This window comes from Vulpes vulpes, chromosome 11 (assembly GCF_048418805.1).
Source record: "Vulpes vulpes isolate BD-2025 chromosome 11, VulVul3, whole genome shotgun sequence".
Taxonomy (NCBI): Eukaryota; Metazoa; Chordata; class Mammalia; order Carnivora; family Canidae; genus Vulpes; species Vulpes vulpes.
In genome coordinates, this window is record NC_132790.1 from 22,742,542 (window position 1) to 22,755,668 (window position 13,127).

Consider the following 13,127-nt stretch of genomic DNA (forward strand, 5'->3'; position numbering starts at 1 on the left):
TCTCTCTCTCTCAAATAAACAAAATATTGAAAAAAAAATAGGTTGCAGAAAATGATAAATTTTCTGGGTTCCTGCCTGTCTAAAAAATTATTTTTGCTCTTATACTTTATTGATGGATTGGCTGTATATACAATTGCTAGGCTGTAATAATTTTCTCTGAACACTTTTAAGGTTTAGTTTAATATAGTCAATAAGACTAGAGATAAAATTCTGGTTCTATATGTCTAAACTTTAAAAACTTAACTCCTCGGTGACTTGGTTTCTCTACCTGTAAAATGTTGATATCTATTTTATTGAGTTGTATAGAATCAGTAATTTTGTAGTTTAAAACCATTAGAATACAATTTGGCATGTAGAAAAAATTAAACCTCACTTATTCATAACTAGGCCTCTGTAAACCAAAACTGAACTTTCTTACCTTTATAGGCCATTTTTTCCCTTCTCTACTACATTAGGCTCCACTTTTTTTTATTCTTGGTACCTCGAAATTCCACAATATTGCTTCTCTGTATACCATTTTTCCCCTTCTTCATACTTTTTCCTTCTTTGCTCAGTAGTATTCAATTGGATAGATACAGCAAATTTGTTTAACCTCGAGTTGACATATTTGGGTGTTTTCTCATCTTAGCTGCTATATAGACAGCTAGTACAAATATTCTTTGATGTTTTTGGTGCATAAATTAAAAAACAACAATTGGGGGTATGAACTAGAAGAAGAGTTTCTTGAAGTACTGTACTCAGTGCCTCAATGCTCCAATTGACTCACATTTTGCCAATACTTTATGTATTTAATTTTGTATGTATTTAATTTTAATTATCCTAATAAGTTTGATTGGTATCTCATTCTGATTTGATTTTTTATTTCCTCGTGAATAATAATGTTGAGCACTTTTTCATATGTGCATTAGCCATTCATCTACTGCTCTTTGTGAAGTACCTGTTTAAACCAGTCACTTAAAATTTAATGGGTTATCTTTCCATTAATTGATTGTAGAACTTTCTTTTTCAGTTATATGCACTGTGAATATTTTCGCCATCTATGACTTGGCTTTTTAAATTTATAATGCTATCTTTTGAAATTGATGTTTTTTACTATGATGAGGTTCAATCCTTGATTTTTTTTTCTTTTATAGCTATGCTTTTGGCAGACTAAGAAATCTTTGCTTTTCTCAACCTCATTAAAATCATTTATTCTATTTTTTTCTTTTAGGATATTTATAGTTTTATCTTTCAAATTTAGGTTACTATTACAATTCAAAGATTTTTCACATTGAGGTAGGAGTTGAGGTTCCTTTTCTATTCTTTTCTTTTTTTTTAAAGACTCTTCATTTATTCATGAGAGACACACAGAGAGAAAGGCAGAGACATAGGCAGAGGAAGAAGCAAGCTCCTCACAGGGAGCACAATGTAGGACTCTATCCAGACACTCCGGGATCACACCCTGAGCCGAAGGCAAATGCTCAACATCTGAGCGACACAGGTGTCCCTCATTTTGTTTTTAGACAGACAATTTAGTTTAGTGCCACGACATTTTTCTGTCACTGATTTGCATTTTTTCTGTTGAAAATTAATTGTGCTTAGAGCTATTTCTGCTTTTTAAAATCATTTCTTCATAATGTATTGATCTATCCTTACATAAATACGAGGCCACTCCTAAGGTATGCAGAACACTGTAGGATCCCTAAGTAGGTAACAATTTAATTAGGTAAGCAAATAAATAACTTTTTAAGATTTTATTTATTTATTCTTGAGAGGGAGAGAGGCAGAGATACAGGCAGAGGGAAAAGTAGGCTCCATGCAGGGAGCCCAATGTGGGACTCGATCCTGGGTCTCCAGGATCGTGCCCTGGGCTGAAGGCAGCGCTAAACCGCTGAGCCACCAGGGCTGCCCAAAAAATAAATAATTTAATTAAACTACATTCAACAATTAATTATAAAAACAATTTAATTAAAACTACATTTAGTAATCTACTGGCTCATGTGAAGTACAATTATTTATAGATGAAGATTTAAAATAATGGGTGAAAATATATTTATTTTTATATTAGTTTGCTAAAGGTGCCATAACAAAGCACAACAAACTAAATAGCTTAAAAAACAGAAAGGTATCGTGTCATAGTTCTGGAGTTTAGAAGGCCAGGATTAAAGTATCAGCCAGGTTGGTTTCTTCTGTTGGCTATGAAGATGAATCTGTTAAATGCCTACCTACTACCTTCTGGTGGTTTGCTGGACACTTTGGCTAGAGACACATCATCTTGATCTCTGCCTTCTTATCCTCATGGCATTCTCTCTCTTTTATATGTCTCTGTGTCAAATTTCCTCTCTTTATAAGGACACCAGTCAGGGATGCCTGGGTGGCTCAGCAGTTCAGTGCCTGCCTTTGGCCCAGGGCCTGATCCTAGAGTCCCAGGATTGAGTCCCACATTGGGCTCCCTGTATGGAGTCTTCTTCTCTCTCTCTGCCTGTTGTCTCTGCCTCTCTCTCTCTCTCTCTCTCTCTCTCTCTCTCTCTCATGAATAAATAAATAAAATCTTAAAAAAAAATAAGAACACCAGTCACATTGGAGTAGGGCCCACCCTACTGATAGTGGGCCCTACCCCACTATGACTACATCTTAACTAAACTACATCTTTAATGACCCTATTTCCAAATAAGGTCATGTTCTGAGGTACTAGGGATTAGAACTTCAACATGTGAATTTGAGGGGGGAACACAATTCAAACCATAACAATTCTCCAATCAATGCACATACATTTTCTTGCCTTTTTGCAGTGGTTAGGACCTTTGTTATAATGTTGACATCAGTAAGGTTCTCCCTGAGGATTGAGGAAGCAGAGCATAGACCGAATTATTTCCCCTCTGCCCAGATTTGATTTCCTTATTTGAATGTGGTAATGAACCATGAATGCTGGAGCAACTGGCAGTGAGAACACCTGGTTTAGGTATGTAAGAAATGAGGCAGGCAAAAGCCATCTGAGGCCCAACAGAAGGAGGTTTCCTCTTCAACATTATGGTTGGAAGTTCTGCTTCTTGAGGTGATGCAGAAAGGAACAAAAGATTGTAACTATAATTAGGGGACAAAGTCTGAACAATATACTTAGGGAGGTCAGTTATTATATTACCTAGCACCATGTCTCAGCACAATTACAGTGAGAGAAATGTGAAAATAGTTAGGACTATTTTGAAAGCTCAGGTAAAGTCAGTTACCATGAAATTGTGATGGCTCCAATCTGATCATTACTGCTTCTTGCAGTTGCTCAGTGGTACAGAGGCAGCAGGAGACAATGACACTTGGAGTAGTAGCTGTGATGGATAGATAGTTGTTGAAATTATTCATGAGTATGGCTGAAATGATGAACTATGAGGACTAGATTTCTCTGTGAACTCTATAGCAAAGAACTATAAAAGAGAAGAGGGCCTAAAGGAACTGAAAAAATATATACGGTTTGAAGGAATTGATGATGTAGAAAACATGGAATGTGTAAAAAAACTAGAAAGATAAGTTGGTGTAGTTAGAGTGAGATGCTCAAGAATTCAGAGATTGAGTAGCTCTGAGCTGTGACAAGGTTCAGGCAATGTGCATACATGACTGACTGTCTACTATGGAGATAAAGGTCAACATACCTGAGGATATCGGAGCTATGAAGCTATGAATATGAATGAGTTTTTGACATAGTTATAATGAAGTATCCCAAGATTCTCATGCCAATATTCTCAACAATATTTTCTTCCATCAAAACTTCCTTTCCAAACATTTTTTTCTGTCATCCCTCCCTCACAACCCTACAAAACGTAACTCACAGATTGGTTATTCTGCACAAAAGAGTCACAACAACCATGTTTCAGTTTCAAAAAGGAAAGAACACTTTATTATTATTGTATAAACCTAATAGAAATAGAAGAAAAATGGAATCTACACATAGAGGAAGGTAATAGTAGGCAATAAATGAGAATAAGACAAATTACATCAAATTGGGTACTTAAAACATCCAACCTCATTAGCTAAGGATGCCCCATGGAAACAGCCATGCTGGAGCTGATTAAGAGGTATGGGTGGAGGGTGCTCTTCAAGTGATACTTCCCCTGGACCACCCTCAAAAGGACAGATTTATAGGGGAAGTAATAGGGTTTTACAAGAAACATCTATTCGCCTATGTACAGTTTGGAGTGAGCTGCATTTTTATGTTAGCATGTTTCTATATTTTCAAGGATCCCTGGGTTATGTGTGTCTGCATCCCCTCCCAGAGTCCATTCTGGAAGCCCAACCTAGCCTGGAGCAGGAGGAGATGTGAAACAAGATATGTAGCTCTTGTCATCTGAAACAGAAGGGCCAGTTCTGAATGGGAGGCCAGATCATATATTTTAAACTATTAGGCACCCACGGTTATTCGCACAGCACAAGTCTTACAACATTCCTTAGCCTACCTATGTGCATGCAGGGCCAGATGGTTGCTTATGTAGGACAAATCACAAAAGTATCTATCCATACAGAACATTGGTGTGACAAGAACTCTGTGGCAACAGACCTTAACTAGCCTCTCAATATAGGTCACAAATCTTTGCACATTCTACCTGAGACCAGGGTTTACAGCAGGGCTCTGAACCAGGTGCCCAAGTCCTTAATACATTCTGCAGAGATACAAGCTTTTGAAAGACAAAAATCATGAAGAGTCATTTATGAGGGTAAATCAAGAAAGTGTGCCTACTGCATACTCATTTCAACTAAACTTGAAAAACATTGTGGTTGGCCTAACAAGTAACTTCCACAAGACCATGGATGTCATGACTGCTTGAAGCCAGCATGGCATTTGGGAAGTGGAACATTCAAGAGATAAGGAATTTAGGACCTACCCCTAGATGTTATATTTTATTTGAGGAGAAACATTCCTCTAGTGATGAAGAAGGAGAAGGAGGACAGAAGGACAAGAAGGACAAAAAGAAGATAACAATGAAGAGAGGAGTACAAGGAAGAAGAGCAAGAGGAGGAGGAGGAGGAGGAGGAGGAGAAGGGAGAGGGGGAGGAGAGAGAAAAAGGAGGAGGAGGAATAGAAAGAAGAACAGGAGGCAGGGTGAGGCAGGAGAGAGAGGGAGGTTGCAGGGAGTTGCAGAGGGAGAGAAGAGAAGGAGGAAGAGGAGGAAGAGAAAGAGAGTCTAAAACTCTTTTTCTACTTTCCTAATACTGAGTTTTTAAGAGGGATTAAAGAGGCAGACAAAGGAAAAGAATTTGAAAGCAGAGATAAATCTAAAATACCATCCTGATCCCCAAAATAAAAAAAAAAAACCTTGAATCTGCCCTATAAACCTCGACTCTCTCACAAAAATAGTTCTATCCCAGATTTATGTTATGGTGATATCTTAAAATAAATCCTGACTTTGTGAACATGATGATGGCAATTTACCATAAACAGATTACTGTAAACCTAAAAGTCATGGTAAAATTCTAGGTGATTTGATTCCCTATAAATGTATGTGGGGTTGTGGATTTTGTGAGGCATAGCTTCTGAAATCTGACACTTTTGAATTCTACACATAAATTCTTACTTTTTGTTTTTATATAATTTTCTTCTCAAATCTTCATTTGACATATCAGACATCATAGAATGCTGAGAAAAAAGAAGAAAGAAAATTCCAGCCAGGCCCTATATGGGGAGTGAGTGAGAGGAAGCTCTGCATAAGCTTAACTGTTCAGGCTGAGTGAGGAGGGCCTGCCAACTTCACCAAGTTTCAAAAATAACTATGGCAAGTCCTCCATCTGGAAGTCCTCCTGCCTCTCCACGTAAGAAGAAAGAGGACACCAAAACCAGAGCTTCCTAGGTACGTATGATATCACCAACAAATTGACGACACCTCTTCAAACCACACAATTTGTCTATACATGCCCATGTATATACACACACTGATGTATAATCTCACACTGTCAGCTTTGGAGCTCAGGATATGTCTTCACAAAGTATGTGTATGCAGTGGCCTTGTACTCACAGAGCCATGCTATCCCACTAAATGTGTATACTTACCACCAATGATTAGTCACACCTGCACAAACACACAAAGTTATGCACATGCATTCACAGGCAAATCCAGTCCTTACACACGTTTATTAACACGTCTCTCAGGTATACACATCAACAAGCATCAACAAACTTTCACGTTGTATAAAATACCTCTCAATTGTAAATACTTTTGACTAACAAAAAATACATGCATAGCAATAAGCTCACAATTGTGTGTTCTCAACAACACACATTCTTGGCCATGCATTCAATTCCCCACCCTTTGCATTTGTGTACACAGAGGACAGAGGAAAGTTAGGGGTTAATGCTTCTAGCTTCACTCTCTGGTCTCAGAGGAAGCCAGAGTGGGAGGCAGGGGAGCCTAGCAGGAAGGGGAATATTAATGCTTGGGGAAGGGAAAGGCCAGACTTTAAAGGTCTTTAAATAGGTCCTAATCTACAGTCTCTGCTAAAAGCTGAATCACAGGAGCCAGTTAGAGATGCTCAACCAGTTAGAGAGCCAGTCAGAGGTGAAGCAGAGCTCAAGGTGAGTGCTTTCCCTGTGCCCCAGTCACTTCTGCCCTTCCCAGAGAACAGCAGGACTCACAGAGTTTCCAGAAGCTGGAAGACAAGGCAATACTTTGTGCAGATGGCCTGCTTCCCTGGGCGCTCCAGGTCCAGAGATCTCTGACTGATGGATTTCCTTCTGAGATGGAGAGAAGATCTGCTATTCACACTGTGTCCTCCAGGGAAATTCTGGAAAAGTAAGAAGGTGGCCTCCACACACAGTCCCTCCAGGAAGGACACTGTATCTGAAACCATGCTCCAGCATCATTACTCTGTGCCTTGGTTTTAGATACCCCAAAGTGAGAAAACAGACTAAACGTCTCTGAAACTATTCCTTGGCAAGCTCTCAGTCCACTTTATCCTCCACCCTTTCAGGCTTGAGTAACATGGTTAAAACGATGGACATAACTAACTCCACCTAATGAAAGGAGTACTTGAAGTCCAGTAGAGCCAGTGGTACCAGCACTGGACTCAAACCAATACTCACAGATGAAATGAGCTCCCTCAGTGTAAGAACATCCTTCTTGCATCCATATTTCCTCAACCAAAAGCTATGCCAAGTTTGCTCAAGTTAGCATGTACTTTGGAGAACAGAAAAACTGACTCTGAAGTTCAATGTGTGATCACCCTAGCTTTAAGACCAAAAAAAGATAACCTAATTTCTTCTTTCACTAGATATGGGACTCACAAGACGTCTAGCCCCTGAGGGACAAGGACAGGTACATATTTAAAAGCAAGGAAAGAGGGAAGGAATATTGGGCAAGAAAGGTAAGTATATTGCTCTTCTTTTCCTACTCTTTCGGGAATGCACATTTCCATCCCTCCCCCCAGCAGCAAGTTGATAACCTGTGCCTCCCTCAGAAATACTATTGCAAACCTCACACACTATAGAGAATGATCTAACATTGGTTAACTCCCTCTCCAAGTCACATGACTTGTAGTCTTCACTCTACACATGTTGAGTTCATAAGCCTGAGGGTGAAAAAGGCAAAAGGATTGCTGATAGTGAGGATACCAGATTCCATGGTATTATAAGTGTAGAGAAGAAAGAAAGGCACCTTTCAAGAGCCCTCATCTTCTGTTTCAGACTTGGGTCCCAGCTCACCACCTATGAAGACTCACTACTCCGAACAGAATATGGAGAACAGGTGAGTTCTCCATTAAGGCTCATGGGCAGAAACTTGGTGTGAGTTAAAAACAATAAATGTAAAAGCTTACCGTGTTATATTTACAAAAACAGCAATGTCTTCCACAATTAATTAAAGAGATTATTATGCACTTTGAGAAATTGTAGGTTTATCCAGCACCTTCACCAGCACCCAGTACAGGAACGAAGATGGTCTAAGTAGTTTTTCAGGTGCCCATGAGTCTCAGTGACCATGTCCTGACAAATGGAGGGTGACATATAGGGGACAGAGGGAGGTGAGATAGGAAGACTCTGGTTCAAAGGGAACATACAATTAGAAGACCAAGCTAACAGATGGGGTAAAGCTCAGCTGTAGACTTTAGATAATGCATGTCTGAATTTTCACCATATTCTAGAGAGAAGTATTTGTTTCGAACAAGCCTATAGCTATTTTCAAGATAGGATAGTAAACTTTCCAATTTAGAGCAAGATTGATAAAGCCTAAACTCCATTTCTCTCAAAATGTTATAGAGGTAGGGAAAATCAGAAAGAGGTCAGGTCTATTTGGGATCTCAAAGATAGCTTTTTTAGGAATCATTAGGTCTGGTTGGATGAAACATTTGTTAGTCAAAAGAGGTGATTCGTTAAGGGGGATTTGAAAAGATACTCCTCCTGTCTGAGTGTTTCTCTTATGGAGGAGACTCATACAAAGGAGTCAACTAAGATGACATAGTAAAAAGGTGTTGAGTAAGAACCATGTAAACTTTTGTGTCGTTGACTCCTATGTAAGTGATAATCACCAGAGGAATTAGACAGGTTCAACCAAGTAATGAAAGCATAGGCAGAGGAGGACTTTCATTTCTTTCACTGGCCAGCAGGGCAGACTTTGGTATAAAAAATATATACAGTGGTCTAATGGCATGCCATCAAGGTAGTGTTTAGAGAGTTATATCAGAATATTTTTAAGATATGGCTCATCAGTTAAAAAGTCCATTGCTACTGAACCATGACTTTTATTTGTTATTTGGTTCAACAAATATTTATTATATCCCTATTCTGTGCCAGGCACAGAGGTGCTAGGAATGGTGAACTGCTCAGGGCTCACCTCATAAAAATTATCATCTAGCACGGGAATTAGAAAACTATAGCTTGCAGACCAAATCCAGCCTGCAGACTTGTTTTATAAATAAAATTTTATTTACATATAGCCACACTCACACATTGCTGTATTGACTGTGGCTGCTCTCATGCCACAGTGGCTAACTAAGCTCACTAGTTGCAACTATAGTTCACACAGCCTAAAATATGTATGATCTAACTTTTAAGAGCAACAACAAAAAAGTTTGCTTGCCTCTAATCTAGGAGGACATACACTAGGGATACTAGGCTTAGTCAGAGGTGTACAATCGTCAGTTATCCTCCAGCCCAAATTCTCTTGGTAACTCCTAGAGTCAGAGCAAACTCAGCATCACTACATACATTATTACTATGAGCCTTTAAGACAAAGTGTTTTCCAAATTGGCTTCCAACCCTGAAAAAATGCCTAACTTCTCAGCTTCGGAGAAAAGAATGAAGCTGAAAAGAATCTATGGAAGGTTAAACAAATCTGTTAGTTCTGAAGAATAGAAGAGCAAGAATGAATATTAGTGACTTAAGTGTCAGAATAGTTATCTGTTGGCAGAAACTTTCAAGGAATATATTGATTGTTCCACGAAAATCACACAGCTAGTGTGTTCTAATTCCATTTTGAAGACATAAATATGAATGAGGGACAGAGAGTATCATCACTTCTGTTTGAAAAATTATTAATTAAAACAGTTGAAATTATTCTATTAATCCCAAATGCTTCACTGTTTGATTCTTTCAAATATTAAAAATAATAATTACTTGCTGGATTATTATCAATGTCAGAGAGTAGATTACCGTTGCAAAGGAGAACAATTTACCCATCGTGTGATGCTGGCTTCAAGGAACAGCTCTTCACATCCTGTGTTCTTCATCCTACTTGGGATCCCAGGACTGGAGAATTACCAATTTTGGATTGCCTTTCCTCTATGTGCCATGTATTTCGTAGCTATAGTTGGCAATTTCATTGTCCTTCATATAATCCGAACTGACCACACCCTGCATGAGCCCATGTACCTTTTTCTAGCCATGCTGGCTATCACTGACCTGGTTCTATCCTCCTCTACACAACCTAAAATGCTGGCTATACTCTGGTTTCATGCTCATGAGATTGAATACCATGCCTGCCTCATCCAGGTGTTCTTCATCCATGCCTTTTCCTCCGTGGAGTCCGGGTTGCTCATGGCTATGGCTTTGGACCGTTATGTGGCTATCTGCTTCCCACTCCACCACTCTACTATCCTGACCCCAGCTGTAGTGGGTAAACTGGGAGCAGCTGTGATGATGAGAGGATTGCTATGGGTGAGCCCTTTCTGCATTATGGTCTCCAGGATGCCCTTCTGCCCCAACCACGTCATTCCCCAGTCATACTGTGAGCACATGGCTGTGTTAAAGCTGGTGTGTGCAGACACTAGAGTAAACCGTGCATATGGGCTCTTTGGAGCTTTCTCTGTGGTTGGCTTTGATATAATTGTCATCAGTGTATCCTATGTGATGATTCTGAGAACTGTTCTGGGGTTGCCCTCTGATGAAGCCCGGTTCAAAGCTTTTGGCACATGTGCTTCCCATATCCGTGTCATCTTGGCTTTTTATATCCCAGCCCTCTTTACTTTCCTCACACACCGCTTTGGACATCATGTGCCCCGAGTGGTACATATCATGTTCGCCAATTTCTATCTACTGGTACCTCCCATGCTCAACCCCATCATCTATGGAGTCAGAACCAAGCAGATCAGGGACAGGGTTATTCAAGGTTGTTGTGGAAAAGATCCCTAAGCCAAGGGTCACCACATCACAACCAACCCCGCCACCCCACTAATCTGGGAACATAAATGCAAAGGAGGAAAGACTATCCACTGGAAGAAAGACAGTCTCTTCAGTAAATGGTGCTGAGAAAATTGGACATCCACATGCAGAAGAATGAAACTAGACCACTCTCTTTCACCATACACAAAGATAAACTCAAAATGGATGAAAGATCTAAATGTGAGACAAGATTCCATCAAAATCCTAGAGGAGAACACAGGCAACACCCTTTTTGAACTTGGCCACAGTAACTTCTTGCAAGATACATCCACGAAGGCAAGAGAAACAAAAGCAAAAATGAACTATTGGGACTTCATCAAGATAAGAAGCTTTTGCACAGCAAAGGATACAGTCAACAAAACTAAAAGACAATCTACAGAATAGGAGAAGATATTTGCAAGTGACGTATCAGATAAAGAGCTAGTTTCCAAGATCTATAAAGAACTTATTAAACTCAACCCAAAGAAACAAACAATTCAATCATGAAATGGGCAAAAGACATGAAGAGAAATCTCACAGAGGAAGACATAGACATGGCCAACATGCACATGAGAAAATGCTCTGCATCACTTGCCATCAGGGAAATACAAATCAAAACCACAATGAGATACCACCTCACACCAGTGAGAATGGGGAAAATTAACAAGGCAGGAAACCACACATGTTGGAGAGGATGCAGAGAAAGAGGAAACGTCTTGCACTGTTGGTGGGAATGTGAACTGGTGCAGCCACTCTGGAAAACTGTGTGGAGGTTCCTCAAAGAGTTAAAAATACATCTGCCCTATGACCCAGCAATTGCACTTTTGGGGATTTACCCCTAAGACACAGATGCAGTGAAACACCAGGACACCTGCACCCCAATGTTTCTAGCAGCAATGTCCAAAATAGCCAAATGGTGGAAGGAGCCTCAGTGTCTATCGAAAGATGAATGGATAAAGAAGATGTGGTTTATGTATACAATGGAATATTACTCAGCCATTTGAAACGACAAATACCCACCATTTGCTTCGACATGGATGGAATTGCAGGGTATTATGCTGAGTGAAATAAGTGAATCAGAGAAGGACAAACATTATATGGTCTCATTCATTTGGGGAATATAAAAAGTAGTGAAAGGGAATAAAAGGAAAGGAGAGAAAATGAGTTGGAAATATCAGAAGGGTGACAAACCATGAGAGACTCCTAACTCTGGGAAACGAACAAGGGTTGATGGAAGGGGAGGTGGGTGGGGGGATGGGGTGACTGGGTGCCAGGCACTGAGAGGGGCACTTGATGGGATGAGCACTGGGTGATATGCTATATGCTGGCAAATATAACTCCAATAAAAAAAATAAGGAGATTAGAACTTGCCACTAAGACAGCAAAAAAGTGTACATATTTTCCCGTCTTGGAATATCATTATAAAAACAGAATTGAGGGAAAAAGTACAAAGACATGTTTAGATTGGTCATTTATAAAAACAGGGAAAAGTCCACATATTGATATGTAAGACCCAGAGAAAGAATGAGCAATTGAATATCATGTATCATTTAACTAATGTATTTGCAAAGAGTATTTATAGATGTGAAAGATGATCAAGATATAATGGTAAAGAAAAAAGACACATAACATTTGCCCATAATGATGGTAATTTGCATAGAAAAGATTCTGGGAATACATATAAATGGTAATAATAGCAACTCAGAGTAGTGAGATTTGTGGTATTTCCATTTCCCTTTTGCACTTTCATGTAGTTTTTGAAAATCATCCTTAATTTAGGAAGTTTAATTTTAGGATGAGGAAAAAGTAACTGACACAACAACAAAAGTGTACAGAACAGGTTAACTCAGTGCTAAAGCCTAGGGGAAAGGAGGGGGTAATCTGAGAAGATGAAGGACTCCTGAATACGGCAAATTCCAGAAAAGCTTGAAAATCTGATATAAGAGTGCTGCCAGAATCACAACTCCTTGAGACTGCTGATAGTGAGGATTAGGGATGCTGAGTGTTGATCTCTCTTTCCACAAATGGCCTATTCTCTGTTGACAATAAAGTTCACAATGAAGAAGTTTTGGAAAAGAAAGAAAAATGAGATTGTCTTCTGAAGATATATTGTATGGTTACAGGTAGTGAGAAAGTCACTAGAAATTTGAGTATTTGTTAATATTTAATTTCCTTTTAAATTAAAAATTTAAGCTGTTTTAGAAAACTGTATTTTTTTCTTATTTTTTCAACTCTATTGAGGTGTCCTTACACAAAAAGTTGCACATACATAAGATATTCATCTTGACGGATTTGGACATATGCATACACACATGATAGCATCATCACAAGCAAGGTAAAAATCATCCATCACAATTGTTGCATTTGTACTTTTATCCTCCTTCACTATTCTCCTGTCAAAGCCAATAGTGAAGAAGGTTCTAGATCTCAGGCTCCTATGTTACTAAAACCAACATCAGATGAAGGTTCTTGAAAAGGAATCGGGACCATATTTGCTTCTCCCAGGAGAAACAACTATTAGAGCCAAAGTGTCCCC

At 39.2% G+C, this 13,127-nt stretch overlaps 1 protein-coding gene across 1 annotated transcript; it reads left to right on the plus strand.

Annotated features, from left to right (window-relative positions):
- The first annotated feature begins 9,637 nt into the window (after window positions 1–9,637).
- LOC112912082 (olfactory receptor 52R1-like) lies at window positions 9,638–10,582 on the plus strand. Its single transcript, XM_025988822.2, has one exon. The coding sequence runs from the start codon at window positions 9,638–9,640 to the stop codon at window positions 10,580–10,582; it is 945 nt and encodes a 314-aa protein (XP_025844607.2).
- Window positions 10,583–13,127: the final 2,545 nt, after the last annotated feature.

Coding starts and splice junctions, on each gene's coding strand:
- LOC112912082 (XM_025988822.2), top strand. CDS start 9,638: ATGCTGGCTTCAAGGAACAGCTCTTCACATCCTGTGTTCTTCATCCTA.